At 43.9% G+C, this 18,400-nt stretch overlaps 1 protein-coding gene across 1 annotated transcript in view; it reads right to left on the bottom strand.

Annotated features, from left to right (window-relative positions):
* Positions 1–18,400, bottom strand: part of LOC140689396 (uncharacterized) — a 198,027-nt gene that overhangs the window by 173,967 nt on the left and 5,660 nt on the right. Inside the window, exon 3 of the mRNA XM_072950111.1 lies at positions 12,146–12,192. Within this exon, the coding sequence (XP_072806212.1) occupies positions 12,146–12,192 (47 nt within the window). The remainder of the gene's footprint in view (positions 1–12,145; positions 12,193–18,400) is intronic.

Raw genomic sequence — 18,400 nt, 5'->3', positions numbered from 1 at the left:
GGATGCCAGCTGTTTAACAGCACCCAGCCACCCACCAAACTTGTTGATACTGAGCCGTGCTGATTGATAGCTTTTTGAGTTTTCCAGCGTTAATCGCTGTCTAGACCTAAAGATTTAGACGGACAGCGTTTGGATCTGCTGTGGCTGTTCCAGTGTTCTGATGGATCCCAACAATCGTTACGGTGCCATCAGGCTTTCTGCATGTTACCTTGAACACTGATTCACAGATGTTTCCTCATGGAGAAACGAAAGCTGCCTCAGGCTTTTCATTTTCTCTATTTATTTACTTTTTGGAAACAGTCTTAAAATTAGAGACAAGTTCCGAGCACCAGACTCTAACGGACATTGTCACAAACCTGCCGTCTCTCCCGTACATTCTCCTAAGGCGTTCTCTATTTTCCCTAAATGTCACTTGTTCTACCGTAAGTGCCTTTTCTCTCCCCTCTCACCAAGAAGTCATTTGTTTTTCAGAAAATGCCTTTCTCCTTTTCCTGTCACTTATTAAATTGCATATAAGCCCCCACTTCTAGCCACTTCTTCAAATCCCATTGCTTTGTGAACTCCTGCATGTATTCATACGTAATTCTTTTCTCACAGTAATCTGCTTTTGTCAATTTAATTTGCAGGTTCCCAGTCACTGAAAGTAAGATGGTAAGGGAAATACTCTCCTTCTCAACAGTTTCCAGGAGCTAAATTTTTAATAACTCCTACTTAGATCCTTTATTCCCTTTCCTGTCTTTTCAGTGGGCTTACTTGGCAAAACTCCCAGCTGCACAACAGACTGATTCTCACTCTTCCCCCTCACATCCCCCCAGGCATCTAAGTGCTGCTGAAGAAAGTCACGCACTGCCCAGCGATCCTGCTACTTTTATTTAGTTAACTTGCACCTTCTTCCTTCTCAGTGATGATTTCAAATTTCCCTCTGTAAACATCTCCCTCTGTTTCATCCCTCTCACGTGAACCAGACAGTCTTACTTCTGACGACAAACTTCCTGAGACATCTGCCTGCTTCCCCACCAGCAGTCTGTCCCCACCCACTCTGGTGTGTCTTCCCTTCCTCCATTTCCACGCAGCGAGTCACTGACGACTCCCACGTCTAAACCAAAGTGACACCTTTCCAGCCCTTGTCTAACTGAACTTCTCATTCCTCCGGGCATTCCATGTAACTGACCTCTGTACTGACTGCTGCCTGCAGCTTCCTCTTTAGTCTTTAGCTGAAGAGGATGTTGGAGGTGAGGGCTGCAGCCTTCTTGGTGAGTTCACTCTGTTTACCCTGGCTGTCTCCCATCGGTATACACAGGAAATATATGTGTTACTCAATTTTTGTTTATTTCTCTCCTGTTAGTCTGCCTCATGTCAGGTTAATTCTTAGACCAGCCAGATGAGCCTAGAAGGGTGGAGGACCGCTCCCCGCCCCCACCCCAGCGCAAGCCTGAGCACAGGTAGCTGTGCTGATTCTCAGCTGGCGTGGGCGCTGCCGCGCCTGCAGGGAAGAGATCGATGGCAAACGCCGCTCTTCCTCCAGCACTAGCCAGTGAGCTGAAGCTCACCTGAACGTCCTCCAGGCTGAGCTGGGGTCACCGCTCCCGGCAGCAGAAGACTGCCTTTGTGAAAGAAAAACAAGAATGGAGTCTGCATTGCTCGAGAGGGCTCACGGAGGAGGTGCGACCTACGCTCATCTCAGCCCACAGAGAGTCCGGCCCCGTGAGTATTTATTGCCCTAATGAAGTCATCCGGAACACCTGCCAGGAACTTCAGCCACTTACTAAGCCCCCAGCCTGAAATAAGCTGTGATTCCTCAAGGACACGTGTTTCCTGACTGGCACGTCAGTGTCAGTCACAATTCTCATCAGGCAACTTTTGACAGCCTCTTGGCTTTTTGTCTTTATAAGCCCCTGACTCCCGTCTTTGAAACACTCAGTTTTACCCAAATCTGTGTCTCCCAAGTCGCAATTTATTTCTTCCAGTTTTATTGAGAGGTAATTGACATGCAGCACTGTATTATAAGTTTAAGGCATAGAGCACCAATTGCACACCGCCCTTGGCCGAGACCCCCCAGCTAACAGAGGTGAGGCAGAGCAGCGCACAGGCCAGGGGCAGGGGCTCAGGGCTGGAATGGCAGAAAATCTGAACTTGCAGAGGCGGGCCCAGGGTCAAGCTGCTGAAGCCAGGAGCCCTGCCCCCGACCAGGTCTTGGGGGATCTGGCAGGTAGGGGAGGGGGTCTCGGGAAGCTCTGTGCGCTAAAGTTGGGTTTACCACCCTGATTCTTCCTTTAGCCTTCTCTGTGCCATTTATTTTTCCACGCCTCAATTGGCCCATCTGTAAAATGGAAACTATATGTGAGGGACTCCACGGAGACCTGCGTCCCGTTGCTGCCGACGACCACTGTGGGGCCTGGGCGAGCGTCCGCTCCCCTTTGGGGCTCCACTTCACCAGCCGTAAGATGAGGGGTTTGGACGGGGCAGGCTTTAGGGATTCTCTCTTCACGGTGGGATTCAGGTAAGCCTCAACTTGAGCCCAGGAAATGTGGGTTCTGTGACCTTGGCCAAGGCCCTTCACCTTTCTGAGCTGCCTCGGTTTCCTCACCTGCAAAATGGGGACCACACAAGTCCCTACCTCAGAGGATGGGCGTGCAGCTCTGAAACAATCCACATAGAAGACTGATCCCACAGGAGCTGCCCGAGGACCCCCAGCTCCTGTTAGCAGAGGGAGTCAGTGCAGAGCTCAGGAGTCAGGCAGCCTGTGCTGGGATTCAGAACCCACCCGGTGAGGACATCCCTGCAATTCAGTGGCTGTTCTCACTGGGCCTCAGTTTCCTCAGCTATAGAGTGGGGATGATAACGTTTCCAAAGGGTTGATTTCAGGCTATGAGGGTGAAAGAACCCCGTGACATGCCTGTCATGGTGCCTGGCCCACAGCAGGCACCCAGTACCTGCCAGAGGTGAGGCTGAAGGTGCGGGTGATGAGAAAGCAATTCCAGGCAGATGCAGCAAAGCCCCTTTGTCCCCCAGCTCTCCACACGGACATTCCCTCCTGCTGTGGGTCCCTCAGCTCTCTGGCTCTGGTGTCCTCATCTCAGTCAGAAGGTTCAGGATCTTGTAGGGGCCACACGCCCCTCAGTCCTGGGAGCCCCTAAATCCTGTGGTTATTAGACCCCATGTGCCAAGCCCCAGCAATGATGTTCGCCGCAGGCAATTGCTTGGATCTTGGCCAAAATTGGGGGGAGGAACTGAGGACCCCTCTGGCCACCCTCCTCAGTCCCTGTGATCCTTAGGGCCAGGGAACGCAGAGCACTCGGGGAGGAGGCTGGACTTGGTGCTGGAATAGGAAAGCTTGGATCTGCTGCAGACTGGCGGAGTGCCTCCAGGGGCCTCAGCAGCCTCACCTCTGAAGTGAGGAGATGCTGCTCTCTGGCTTGAATGGTCAGAGAGTTCTGGGAAAGGGCCCGGCTCACAGTAGGCGCTTCAGTCATGTCGGCATTCTCCACTCCCCTTGAGGGGGAGAAAGGGGAGCCAGCGCATGTCCAGAGCTCTGCCCTGGTGTGTGTGCCCGGTGGCACTGGGCGTGTGGGGAGGGTCAGCTGCCAGTCTGAGGTAGGTTTGAAGGAACATCACGGTGTATCAGGAGCTGAAACTCTGGCTCTGAGCTCTGCCTTCAGAGCCGCTCATGTGGGTCAGAATCCCTGCAGGGTAGCTGAGCAGCGATGCTGAAAGTCCAGGAACACAAGCCGCCCTGTTGCCCCCTTCACCTTACAGGCAGTGCACGTGTTGCTCAGTTATCCTTGTCATCACAGTTCAGATTGTCCTGTCACAGATCACCAGCAGGATGGCTCCACACCCACCAGGCCCCCAGACCCACTTCAGCTGCCAGTGGCAAAGCAGAGCTGGTGGTGGGGTCCCTGACCAACCAGCACCCCTCCCCAGTGTCCCCCTGGCCAGCCTCTGAACTCCATCTGTTCACCTTCACCCCACCCTCTGAGGATAGGTCCGCTCCTGCTCAAGAAATGCAAATGGCTCCCTAGTGCCCACACCGTCAAGTCTAACTACACGGCTGTCTTTCATGTGTGTCCGTGTTGTCTCCAGCCAGCATCCTCTTTCCCTAGGCAACTTCCTGACTATAAGACCCATTCCTCCCTCCAGGCCTTGTTCCTTGCCGTCCCCGCACCTCGAATGTCGTCCTTCTGGAATCGCTCTGGAGCCCAGCTCAAGTGGACTTCAAGTGAGTCCTTGCTCACAAAACCCATCCTGACCACCTTCTCTAAGCTCCCAGGGCACCAAGTGCCACCACAGTCCAGCCCAAAGCTCTTAGTTTCATCCTTGGTAGGTTTCCCTTTTCACGTACATCAGGGGCTTAATATACTACTGCCCAAGGGCCACATTTGGCTCAGCCACTGCCTGTTTTCTGAGTGGAGTTTTATTGGAACACTGTCACATCCCTTTGTTTCCGTGTTGCCTGCAGCTCTCTCATCCCACAGTGGCAGAACCAAGTACCTGCAGCGGAGACAGTATGGCTCCAAAGCCTCAAATATTTGCTAGCTTGCTCTCGGAGAAATGTTTGCTGACCCCCTGTCTAGACTGAAAATCCAGAAGGACTTTTCCCTTCAAAGGAAGCTTTGGGCACCTGTGTGCTTGAAAATTCTTGGTGATGATTTTTCTCCCAGTGGAAGACCCCCAGCCATGCCTGGTTCCTCTTTGCCCCCCCAGACCTCGGCATCAGCTGGGAGGCAGGGGGACACCTGAGGGGCCTCATCCATCTTAATCCAACCTATAGCAGCTCCAAACTCCATCCCCCTTCCTGGGCCCAGCCACAGATACCCTGCCTTGTCCACAAAGCCCCTGTCCTGCCTGACTTCACAACTCAGGTCGCAGTCCAGGGCTGTGTCTGCAAGGGGAGGGCAGAGAGGGTAAGTCACGACAGGGTTCCCAGGAGCCCAGCACAGGCCCATGGCCTCCACGTTCTAACCTGTCTCAGGTCCTATCTGGGGCCAAGCAGACAAGTCATTTCGAAGAAGACACTGCCCAGAGGTGAGAGCATCTGGAGCCCCCAACCCTGGGCTAGGGGCGCGGGGGGCTTGGGGAGGAAGAAGGGTCAGAGCAAAGGTCAACTGCTGCCCACTCCAGGAAGCCTTCCCTGAACTCTCCTGCATTCCTACAGTCCTCACTGGGATGTGCCCTGTACGGAGCCTGGGTCACCCTGGGCGCCCTTGGTCTGTGTGAAGCTGCTTCATCTCCTTGGGATGGGGCAGTGAGCCTGGACTCTGGTGTCAGACAGTCGTGGATGTGAATTTGGGCTGGCACCTGCTGGCTGTGTGGCTCCTCTGAGCCTCAACTTCTTCCCAATTCCCAGCCCCCTTCCCACCTTCTTAATCTTTCTCCCTAGAAATGTGGGGAGATTTTACACCACCAGTGAGACACTGAAGGGAGGAGAGAAGACACCCAGCCCCCAGTATAGAGAGAATTTGAAATGATTTTTAATCGTGTGAAATGACACCCAATCACCATGCAACAGGGCATGAATCTCACAAACAACCCGGGGCAAAAGGACGTGTGTGATATGGTTCCATCCATAGAGAATTCAAATATAGGCTAAAATAGACCGTATTATTTGGGTGTGACCACAAGTTAGTGGTTACCTCTGCGGGAGGGAGGGGCTTATGATCAGAGAGGAGCTTGGGGGCAGGGTGTGCTTTGGGGTGCTTGTCACATTCCGTGTTTTTTCTTGACAAGAGTGATGGTTGCCCAAGTGTTTGCTTGGTATCTATTCATTAATGTGTGTGTGTGTGCTCTTGCAAACACACACACACAGACACATAAAATAAAGCTTTGTGAACGTTTCTATATGTGTATTTTATTTTTAGTTACAAAAATTTTAATTGAAGTATATAGTCAGTTATAATGTGTCAATTTCTGGTGCACAGCCTGATGTTTCAGTCATACATGTACATACATATATTCCTTTTCATATTCTTTTTCATTACAGGTTATTACCAGATAGTGAATATAGTTCCCTGTGCTATACAGTAGAAATTTGCTTTTTCTGTATGTGTATTTTCCAATGAACAAGGATGTCTGTGTGTCCTGGGAGGGGAAGGAAGAGAGATACCCAGCCTCAATCCTAACAAAAGGAAAGCAAATTAAAGCAACAGTGAGAATCTGTCCTCTCAGATTGTCAAAAAAGAAAAATGGTTGATAATGTACAGAGCAGGCAAGGCACTCCCAAATGTTAGTGGGTGTGTGAAGTTGTACAGTCTTTTTTGAAAAGCCATTTGGCAATATCTACCAGAATTTTAAATGTACATTGCCTATAGCTCACTGGAATCTGTTTCTAAAAGAGCTTCCTGCACACAGAAAACAAACTATGGTACCCAAAGGGCACAAGGCAGGGGAGGGATAAATTAAGAGTTTGGGGTTAACAGGTACACATGACTCTATATAAAATAAACAACAAGGTCCTACTGTAGAGCACAAAGAATGATACTCAATTTCTTATAATGACATATAATGGACAAAAATCTGAAGACAATCGCTTTGCTGTATGTGCGAAACTGTTACCGAGTCCAAGCTCTGCTCCCTGCACGACAGGCCAATAAATCAAAAGATGAGGTGTTGGGGCAAAGAAAGGCAACTTTATTTGGAAAGCCAGCCGACTGAGAGGATGGCCGACTAATGCCTTGCAGAACCATCCTCCCCCAGTCAGAATACAGGCTCATTCTTTACCAAAAAAAAAAAAAAAAAGTGGGGTGCGTGTCAGTTGCTGTAAACTTCTTGCTGTAGGAGTTCTCTGCTCCCGCAGCTGTCCCCGTGCGCCAGGTCAGGATGCTCCTGCAAAACCTCCAACAAAACAAGTGTTACTTTCTAGTCTGCAGCTTGTTGTTCCCGGAATGCAGAAGCCTTAAAGGCCAGCGCCCCGAGAACAGGCTCTCCTGTCTATCTCAGGCTAAAGGCAACATTGTTTCCCAAAAGCTGCAGAGCCGGCAAGGCTAAGCCTGGAAAACAGGGCCCAGGGTTAAAGGAAAAGGAACAGACCTAACGTGGAGTCAGACTTGTGCTTTTCTATTACATCACCAGTATTTATTATTGTCATTTTTTAAACTGCGCATGAAAAGATGCTCAACTTCGCGAATAGTTAGAGAAATGCAAATCCAGCCAACAATGTATTGAAAAATCCAAAGGAATCAAAAGCAGAGCACAGGACAGTGAACCCTCTGTGCCCATCTGCTGCAAGGATCACGAACTCCTGCCACTCTTGTTGGACAGATACTCAACATCCCTGCTCCTATGCGATTCTGGGGGTTTGGGGGGAGGGGGGGATGAGGCTTATTTATTTTAATGGAGATACTGGGGACTGAAGCCAGGACCTTGTGTAGGCGAGGCACGCACTCTGCCACTGAGCTGTACCGTCTCCCCCTCCCCAAGCTTTTCTGACACACATCCAGGACATCATTTCAGCCCTAAATACTTCAGTGATTCAATACTCAGTTAACTATATTAAATTACCCATTATCCCAATGAACAGGCACTAAACTCAAAACACCTTGAGCCCTCTGGCCACACAGATGTGCCTCCCCACCCTGGTCAGAGGACACCGGTTCACCTTTCATGTGGACTCTTAGCAAGATGTTCTGGAAAGGGGCTGCGTGCATCAGGTCACATACTTCTAAAGACCAGAACAAAGAGAGAAGGTCACGTGAGGTAGTTTATCTCACAGCAAAGATGGACAAAGAAATCAGTGCTGAAAACAAGGCACATCTTTGTCACTTAGTGAAAAATAAATGGAGTCTCGTGGCTGGTGGAAATGTTCTCTGCTGTCCACCGAGGTAGCTGCCGGCCACCTGTGGTGATCAAGTCCTTGGAACGTGGCTGAGGAACTGAATTTTCAGTTTACTTTCTTTTGACTAATTTCAATGTAGACACGCACAAACCCAGCCTTGAACGTGGCCTTTGCTTTCCAGCACTGATGGCCTGACAGCCGTCCCTGCACAGGCAGAAAGAAGGCACTTCCTGTGCAAACAGGGCAGGAGGCAGGAGGCAGGAGGAAGGGATGGCACCAGTGTCCCCAGAGCCCCACACAAAGTTCTGAGCAGTGGCCCTGAACGTGCTGCTGGGTCACCAGCTGCTTTAGAGAGGTGATGACACCCTACACCACGCACAGCCCATCCACTCTCCAGGAGAACCCAGTGTGGAGAAAAATTTACTTCCAGCATCACAGGGGTGACAGAACTCCCAAAGCCCCACCGTGCATCCACAGATGGTCAAGCACAGGGCACCCTTCCCGAGTCTGGGGCCCACAAACAGGAAGGCTCCCCCGACTGGTGCCTTCACCTCACGGCAGAAGATGAGCATGAGTTTCTGCACCTCCTACTCTGCACCTAACCTGAAACCATAAAGCAGGTTATTAAACAGAAATCAGAGTCAAAGCATATGACTGCCAAGAGTTTCCCTTGAGGAGCTCCCCCAGGGTGACAAAGCTAAGACCAAGAGGAGAAGGCTTTCTGTCCCCAACAGATGGGGGTCCTGTTGTCACCTAACAGACACCTCATGCAGCGGTCAGCAGGCAACCCCAGCTCCACCAGAACCCCCCAGAGGGAGGCAGCTCACCCAAGCTCCTGGTCACCTGTGCCTGAATCCTGTGCACAGAATACATGTGACAGGTGCACTCAGAGCACCCACACGAGCTGTTCCCGGGCCTCCTCGAGAAGTGTGCATGTGTGGCGGCGTTGGGGGGACATTCTCAAGGAAGGAGAGCACCGGATGGTGAGGCACAGCTTGCAAACAGGAACGAGGGTGGTGTCTGTGGGAGCCTATGCTTCTACAGAAAGGTAGAGGAATGTCACCACTCATGTGCTGTGGTCTCCAGGAGACATTTACTGGCAAGCAAAACAAGCAAAGTGGAGATAGGTGATAGGCCAGCCTGCACCAGCACGGCAGCAGGGCATTTTGAAGGTGACTGAGTACAAGAAAGTGGCCCAGCCAATGGGGGGCATGCACTGTTCGGTCGTACCCATTCCCAGACGTCCTACTCTTCCATTTACCTACAGCAGTTTCTAAGAGGATAGAGCAACGCCCCCTCCTTTATCATGGACTGGGCAATATTTCTGGCAGATGAACTCTGTAACTCTTCTCTGTCACTACAGAAATATTATTCTCTGGTACTTGTTTCTGAACTGAAATAGCTTCTAAGGGTGTGCCATTCAGTGACTTACCAGCTTAAAACTGTCAAAAAGTAGGCAGCATTTGCTCCCTTACTGCACTGCTCCAGAGTGTGTGCTACGGTGTTGCCAGACGCTTTAATAACTGTTATCCAAACTGTTCATAGTGGGGATGGGTTAAGCCAGGGTGGGTTAGTTCCTGTAAGTGAAGAATTAGGATTCTATTTATACTTCTATTGCCATAAATAAATATTTGTTTCTCTATATAGTCCCTCTGAGCTTGGGGTCTGGGTATATGTATAAGGTTTCATGAAACTATTTATCAGCAGGAAAGGAAAAGGAAAAGCACACACAATTTTGGGAACATACTTTAAACCAAATCACAATGAATGAATTTTTTTTCAAAGCACTTTGAAACCCCCGTTTCCTTAGTAGCTGATATCTGTATTAAATACTGTAATACTTAAATCCCAGAAAAAAGTCTTTACATAAAAACAAGTGAATTCAGCTTCCAACTAATCATAATTTCACATGCAAAATTCTGTCCCACAATTCAAGAAAATAATTATTGTTCCTCCTGCAATGGGAAGGTGCTCCTAACCTCTTCCCCTCCCTACCAGCGTGCATTTGGATCTCAGTGTCTAGGAGCAATAGTAAATTAGTGGCCCACTGGAGCCATGCACATTGGTGGCGTTGTCATAAGATACAGATGTTCTACCTGTGAAATCCGATCAGCTGCTTCTCTCCTCATAATATCCAACAAAACCCAAACCAGTCCCTCAGATCTGCCTTAAACTCCTGATTCTTTTCCAGTCAAGGATTCCAAAGAAGAAAAGAAGAGGAGACGAATGCATTACAGCAGAGGTTTATAATTAAGTGGGGGTGGGAAGACCCCAGAAATCTCTCTACAGTAAAACCTCCACTCTTCAGAATTCTCTGACAGAACTGTTACTAATCTCACAAACAAAATTATTATAATAGCTAAAGCTTACTATGATTATGGCTAACCATAATCCCACATTTCACTTCTCATTCAACATTTTTCTAAAATATTTCAGTATTCAACATCTGCACCTCAATTTCCTAGAGAAATAAAGAATGTGTACTTTATGAGGGCAGTAAGGATTGTGTGAAATATGCAAAAAATACTTAGCAGCACTGGCATTCAATCAATAGCGACTAACACAGGATATTTTCCTTCTTGACTACAAACAACAAACTTCATGAAATTACTTTTGAGATTTAGCAGTTCCTGTGCCCAAGTCACCATAATCAGTATTAGTCACTGACTGAACCCACTTGGCTCCCCAGGTAGCTTGGAAACCAGTCCAAGTAACACAACACTCACATACACAAATAAGACTGGATGATAAGCACCAGTGAGCAGCAGAAAAGAAATGCTAATGGGACTCAGATGAACACAGGGGTGCTCCGGCTGTCAGTCCCTCCATCTCCAGGGTTGATCTGACTGGTCAAGCTGGATAAACAGTGTTTCCCTCCTCTCTCACAGCTGCCCATGCATATCTCCAGAATCTATGCACCTGACTGAAAAGGATGGCCTTGTATGTACAGGAGGAAGCGTTGTCACTGAAAGGTATATGAACACCACACTTCTCTCCCAGATCCCAAGATCCATTTGTAGTTTAAGTTTAGAGAGGATAAGTGGGGCTGAGGACTTTTGTGCAGGGAACAAGCTGGCAAGGTAGGAAGAAATTCACCAGAAACACCAGGGCAAAAATATTTACATTATATAGACGTATAAATACAGGAAAAATGTTTTTATTTGTGTGTGTGTGTGTGTGTGTACACACATGCTCACAGACACACAGCAACTTGGAATCAGTTAAATGCTCAGGCAGGGACAGTTTAAAGAGCAATCAATTCATAGATACGTAAGGTACACATAAAAAGGAGTAGGAAAAAAAAGCCTTAAACGTGGAAGGTACTCAGTAAATGTTCAATGAATTGGGGCAGAAAGACCAGCCATGAGATGCTTGCAATCTATAAGGCAATGAAGACCAACATGGTGCCAGGAAAGCAAGCCACTGGAGAGGGCTGCAGTGTGCACTGGCTTTAGAATAACACAGAAACTGATAGCTTCTAAATTACTTCCTGTCAAATATTTGCTTCTTTCTACATAAAGATGAGTACATCAAAAGAATTTAGTTTATTATAGTCTCACTGGAATACAGAGCCTATTTAGAAACAGAATTCAGACAACTGCATATAATACCACAGGCTTGGAGTGTTACAAAAACTGCAATGTTACCTTCATATTACTGGTTAGAGTCTTACGTACTTTGGCTTCCCTTACCTGCTCCAGGCTACTTTCAGTGAGAGGGCAGAACAGGACAAAGAAGATTACCCTTCCTGACTTCTCCTCCTTCTTTTCCACATCTGTACCCTCTGGGCTACTCTTATGTCTACCCCACAGGCCTATTTAGCAACATAGGATCTGAAAAGGCCAAAACCCTAGACTAAAAATATTAATGTGTAACACACTAAAACACGATACTGGCCCTTCCCTTATGTTTTCCAATCCTGTTTTGTCCCCACTAGTTTTGATTACCATGCCAGGGTTTTTTTTTTTTTTTAATGTTTCACATGAAATTCTGCACTTTTTTTGTTCCAGTATGATGGGGAACATATACACTCAGGCACCACAGAAAATCACAGAACAGCTGTGGGATGACGCATTTGTCAGGGAGAATAAAATGCTTAGCGGCAGACAGAAGAACTGAGTGGAGAATGGAAAACCTTTTGTTTTCCCTATGATTTTGATCGGCCAGAAAATGATAGGACATTTTCATCACAGGGTATTTTCATATTTGTCCAGGGTCTTGGTCAAGTGCATAATACACAGACCTGAGGAAACAAATTTGTCTCAGAAGACGGGACTTCAGTTTTTATTCACTGTTGTCACTTTTATGAGATCATTGCATGGGGGGAAACCTCCACAAGCTCAGAGGGAGTTCTACCATCAGGTATTTACTCACGTCGGTCCAGAAGGAGGATAGGTTGATTTTCTGCAGTCTTCTGTCCACTAAATAACAAAGACAATGAAAAGTTTCAGAAAACAACAAATCAAACAGGCAATCTGCAGAAACAGCTAAAGTTTGTGGAGACAAAAATTAAGTACAATTCGCCCTTTTAGCCCATTTCAATGTCTCTTAAAAGTCTTTTCCTCCCATGAAGACTTGTAACATCTCAAACTTCAGTGCATTTTCAGTCTCAATTCAATTTGCACTATTTGCCAGGTACTGTAATTTGGCTTTACTAATGCAAATACACCGAGTAAAGAGGAAATGCAAAAAAGTAGATGGAAAATGTTTATGACAGCTAGGTTGATTTACCACTGAAAGGAAATAACTTGATAGGATGTGATATTACTTGAACTTAGGAGCCAATTCTTTTGTAAGAGATTTGCATCCTAAACCAGATTTTCAGGGCACGCTGTGCAGGGCCCTCCATAATCTGGCTCCCAATCACCACCACCGCCTCCTCTCCTGCCACTCCCCTATTATGTGCAGCCACACACAACTACATCCGATGATCTCTCATTCTTTCATGTCTGTGCATGTGTCTCCTGTTCCCTCTGCCTAGAATGCCTTTCTCCACCTCGTGAACCTTTGGCTGCAACTTCTAGGATCCAGTTTAAATACTGCCTTTTTTGTGAAGTCTTTACTTCCCACAGGAAACTAGCCACCCTCTCCTCTATACTCCCACAGTATCTATATATATGTCCACTGCTATGCTTAGGACGCTGCACGGTAATTATCTGCTTGTCTCTCTCTTCACGACCAGACTCTGTGTTCCTTGAGGCAAGGACAGCCCACAGAACTGAGGCTCAATCAATCAGACTGTTTAAGGGAGTGTTGTTCAAGTTTAGCAGCAAAACAGAATTAGCTCTTAACACAAAATAATCAAAAAAGCCCACACTGATTTATCATTCTTTTATTACTAGTTCAAGATGCCTGGCACATTTATCTCCTTTCTGCTATATATAGTAAATATAATAATATATAGTAAAAGTTAAAAAAAAAACTTTTTCAAGAAGTATAAATCCACAATAACAGGAAGATAAGTAGGGAAGAAAACTACTAGACCTGCAGTTTTAATTCAGAAAATACACCTGCAGCAAATTTTTGTGGGAATGGAAATCTCACATGCTGTTTTAACTTTAGTTCATATGGAAAGTGTACAAGGTAGTGTGACACTACCTGAGATTCAAACATTAATTATCAAAATACTACAGTATGTTTCTCATGTAAGTATTTTTTTGCCTTGTAATTTTACATTGAATTCATTAGAAAACAGCTTTATCAAGTGTAAACCTAAATTATCAAAAGCTAATTTAATCATTAGAATTTAAATTCTATTTCTAAGTTATTAGAATATAAAATATTAGATATTAATTAGTATCAATTTGATAATCCAGTATCAAATTAGCAAGAGCTAATTTCCAAAGTCATTCAGTGTTCTATAATAGTAACTGAGGGTGGATCTCTTTGTTGAGAGAAATTTTAGTCTCAGCCCTGAGTTCAAAAGTTGCAGTAAAACTTTACCACTGCCAAGCAGAGTAGGGATTATCTTGTTACTGAATCACATGGCAAAGCATTGTGTTATGCGATGATTACCTAGAGTTATGCTAAAAGAATACAGTGTATGCACCTGCACCCCAGTGTTCATAGCAGCACTATTTACAATAGCCAAAACATGGAAACAGCCTAAATGTCCATCAACAGGTGACTGGATAAAGAAGATGTGGTATATTTATACAATGGAATACTATTCAGCCATAAAAACCGACAACATAACGCCATTTGCAGCAACATGGATGCTCCTGGATAATGTCATTCTAAGTGAAGAAAGCCAGAAAGAGAAAGAAAAATACCATATGAGATCGCTCATATGTGGAATCTAAAAAACAAACAAACAAAAACAAAGCGTAAATACAGGACAGAAATAGACTCACAGACAGAGAATACAGACTTTTGGTTGCCAGGGGGGTGGAGGGTGGGAAGGGATAGACTGGGATTTCAAAATTGTAGAATAGATAAACAAGATTATACTGTATAGCACAGGGAAATATACAAAAAACGTTATGGTAGCTCACAGAGAAAAAAATGTGACCATGAGTGTGTATATGTCCATGTATGGCTGAAAAATTGTGCTGAACACTGGAATTTGACACAACATTGTAAAATGATTATAAATCAATAAAAAATGTTTAAAAAATAAAATAAAATAGTTGACATGGAGAAATTGGAACTCTCATACATTGCCAGTGGGAATATAAAATCTGCCCTATTTTATATTCTCTGGAAACAGTCTGACAGTTCCTCAAACTCTTACAAAGAGTTTTCATGTAACCCAGCAATTCCTCTCCTAGGTATATACCTAAGAGGTATGAAAACATGTGTCCACAAAAAAAAAAAAACTGTACACAAAAGTTCATAGCAGCATTACTCACAATAACTAAGAGTGGAAACAGCCCGAATGTCCACTGACTGATGAATGAACAAAATGTGGTAGATCCATAAGCGGAATATTATTCAGTCATAAAAAGGAATGAAGTATTGATACATGCTACAATGTGGATAAACCTTTGAAAACATGCTATGTGAAAGAAGGAAGCCACAAAGGACCCTGTATTATATGATGCCCTTTAGATAAAATGTCCAGAATAGGCAAAACTATGGAGACAGAAAATAAATTACTGGTTGCCTAAGAATGAAGGGTAGGTTTCAGGGTAATGGCTAAGGGACAAGGGGCTTCTTGGTGGGGGGGGGGCTGAAAACGTTCTAAAATTGACCGTAGTGTTAGTTGTACAACTCTCTGTAATACGCTGAAGCCATTAAGTTGTGTACTTTCAGTGGGTGAATTGTATGGTATGAATTGTATCTCAATAAAGCTGTTAAAAAAGTAAAAAGGAGGGTGTAAGGAAGATTGTTGAAGTAAGCTAAATTTTTATCCATCATCGAGATGGATATGTCTGAGAGCAGACAATGCCTACAGAGGATTCAGACAAATTCAGCATAAACGTATTACCAACAGTAGTACTCATAAAGATAACCAGAGGTAATATTCAAAACTTTAGCACCCAACTTGGCATCAACACCAATTAATCAAAATAGACTGAGCTGCAAGCAACCAGGAGGACAGTAGAGGTGGGTTCTGGCCCGAGCATAAAGGGTTAAAAGTGTCTGCTTCCTGAGAAAAGGGAATGCAGTAGAAGAGATGAGCTCTTCATCATAAGTCTGTCTATATTATTTGATTTTCTTTTAGTATGTCCACTCAGACACACATTTTTAAATATCAAATTTAAAAACTACATGATTTCATTGACATTATGTGACGGATTTTCAGAAAGTGATCCTCAGACATAATGTTAAATGTTTTAAACTTTCATTGCTAAAGCTATTTTAAAATAACAACATATGACTGCAGCACAGGACAGGGTACTCTAAATTCACTAGTCCTTGCTCAGTGAAGTTGGAAATGGACACCAAAAAGTAGCACTCTACTTAAGAAAGTCTTAATTTACAACTATGAATTTTCCAAACATATCATTTAATAGGAAAGGCAATTATTAACTTTAGAAATGGAACTCTTAATTCATTCTAACGTATTCACTGTCAGATTTTTCTAAATATCAGAACTTTTTGTGAGTTTAAAATGTGATCTGATTCACAAAAATCCTATTTATGTACTTTTACTGAATTTCCAATTTTCAGGAACTTTAGGGTCATGTTCTAGATGCAAGGTCCAACTCCACTAGTGACCAGAAGGTTACACAGCTGATTAGAGCCCCAGTCCAGAAAAGGAAAGTCAAACAAACAAAAAAACCTCAGTATCTTTTAAAATCACATCAAAAATAAAACAAAATACTTAGGAATAAACCTGACAAAGGAGATGAAAGACACATATGCTGAGAACTATGAAACACTGATGAAGGAAATTAAAGATGATTTAAAGATAACAGAAAGATATCACACACTCTTGGTTTGGAAGAATTAATATTGTTAAAATGGCCATATAACCCAAAGTAATCTAAAGATTTAATGTGATCCCTATCCAATTATCCAGGACATTTTTCACAAAAATAGAACAAATAATCCTAAAATTTATATGGAATCACAAAAGATCCAGAATTGCCAAAGCAATACTGAAGAAAAAGAATGAAGCTAGAGACATAACCCTCCCAGACTTCAGACCATACTACAGAGCTACAGTAATTAAAATAGCATGGTGTTGGCACAAAAACAGACATATGGATCAATGGACCAGAATAGAGAGCTCAGAAATAAACCTACACACCTATGGTCAGTTAATCTTTAACAAAGAAGGCAAAAATATACAATGGAGAAAAGATAGTCTCTTCGGCAAATGGTGTTGGGAAAGTGGGACAGTGCATGTATATCAATAAAGTTAGACCATTACCTCATACCACACATAGAAATAAATTCAAAATGGGTTAAAGATATAAACATAAGACAAGACACTATAAATCTCCTAGAAGAGAACATAGGCAAAACATTCTCTGACATAAACTGTAGCAATGTTTTCCTAGGTCAGTCTACCAAGGCAAATATAAAAGCAAAAATAAACAAATGGGACCGAATTAAACTTGAAGGTTTTGCTCAGCGAAGGAAACCATAACAAAATGAAAAGATAACCTACAGACTGGGAGAAAATATTTGCAAATGATGTGACTGACAAGGGCTTAATTTTCAGAATATAAAACCACTCATATAACTTAGTAACAAAAAAAATAACCCCAAACAACCCAATCAAAAAATGGGCAGAAGACCTAACCAGACATTTCTCCAAGATGACATACAGATGGCCAACAGACACATGAAAAAATGCTCAAAATTGTTGTCAGAGAAATGCAAATCAAAATTATAATGAGGTATTACCTCACACAGGTCACAATGGCCATCATTAAAAAGTACACAAACAATAAATGCTGGAGAGGGTGTGAAGAAAGGGGAATCCTACACTGTTGGTGGGAATGTAATTTGGTGCAGTCACTACAGGGAATGGCATGGAAATTCCTTAAAAAAACTAAAAACAGACTTACCATATGATTTAGCAATTCCACTCCTGGGTATATATCCAAAGAAAACTCCAATTCAAAAAGATACATGCACCCCAATGTTCATAGCAGCACTATATACAATAGTCAAGACATGGAAGCAACCGAAATGACCATTGAGAGATGCCTGGATAAAGAAGTTGTGGTATATTTATACAATGGACTACTACTCAGCCATAAAAAGAATGAAATAATCCCATTTGCAGCAACATGGATGAACATAGAATTTCTCATACTAAGTGAAGTCAGAGAAAGACAAGTATCATACGATATCACTTATATGTGGACTCCAAGAAGAACACAAATGAGTTTACTTACAAAACAGAAACAGACTCACAGACATAGAAAACAAATTATGGTTACCAAAGGGGAAAGGGGGAGAAAGGAAAAATCAGGAGTTTGGGATTAGCAGATACAAACTACTACACACAGACTATATAAACAACAAAGCCCTACTGTATAGCGCAAAGAAACTATATTCAATAGCTTGTAATAACTATAATGAAAAAGAAGATACATGAGTATAACTGAATCACTGTGCTGCACACCAGAAACTAACACAAGGGTATTTCAGGTGTCCGTAAGATACTGACACTAAAGTCATTTTACTTTTACATGTTTTAAAATTATTTTTCATTAATTTTCTTAATGAGGTAGAGTTGATTTACAGTATTACTTTCAGGTGTACAGCAGAGTGACTCAAATTTTTATAAATTATACTCCATTTAAAGTTACTATAAAATATTAGCTATATTCCCTGGGCTTTACAATATATCCTTCCAGCTTATTTATTTTATACATAGTAGTCTGCATCCCTTTTATCTTCTACCCCTAACTTGCCCCTATCCCCCCTTCCCTCTCCCCACTGGTAACCACTAGTTTGTTCTCTGTGAGTCTGTTTCTGTTTTGCTATATTCATTCATTTCATTTTTCAGGTTCCGCATCTAAGTGATAACATACAGTATTTATCTCTGACTTATTTCACTAAGCATAATACCCTCTAACAACAGTTATTTTAAACAAAAAGTTTAGATCTGGGGTAGAGTGGAGAGTCACTTTCAAGGAAGACTCTACAAGGAAAGATAGCTTCAAAAATCTATGTATAGACTTGAAATGCAATTACAGTGAGCTCATTTGTTATTTAAAGATT

The sequence above is a fragment of the Vicugna pacos genome, chromosome 26 (genome assembly GCF_048564905.1).
Source record: "Vicugna pacos chromosome 26, VicPac4, whole genome shotgun sequence".
NCBI lineage: Eukaryota > Metazoa > Chordata > Mammalia > Artiodactyla > Camelidae > Vicugna > Vicugna pacos.
The sequence above is the reverse complement of the archived record's forward strand: the minus strand, read 5'-3'. Positions and strand labels throughout refer to the sequence as shown.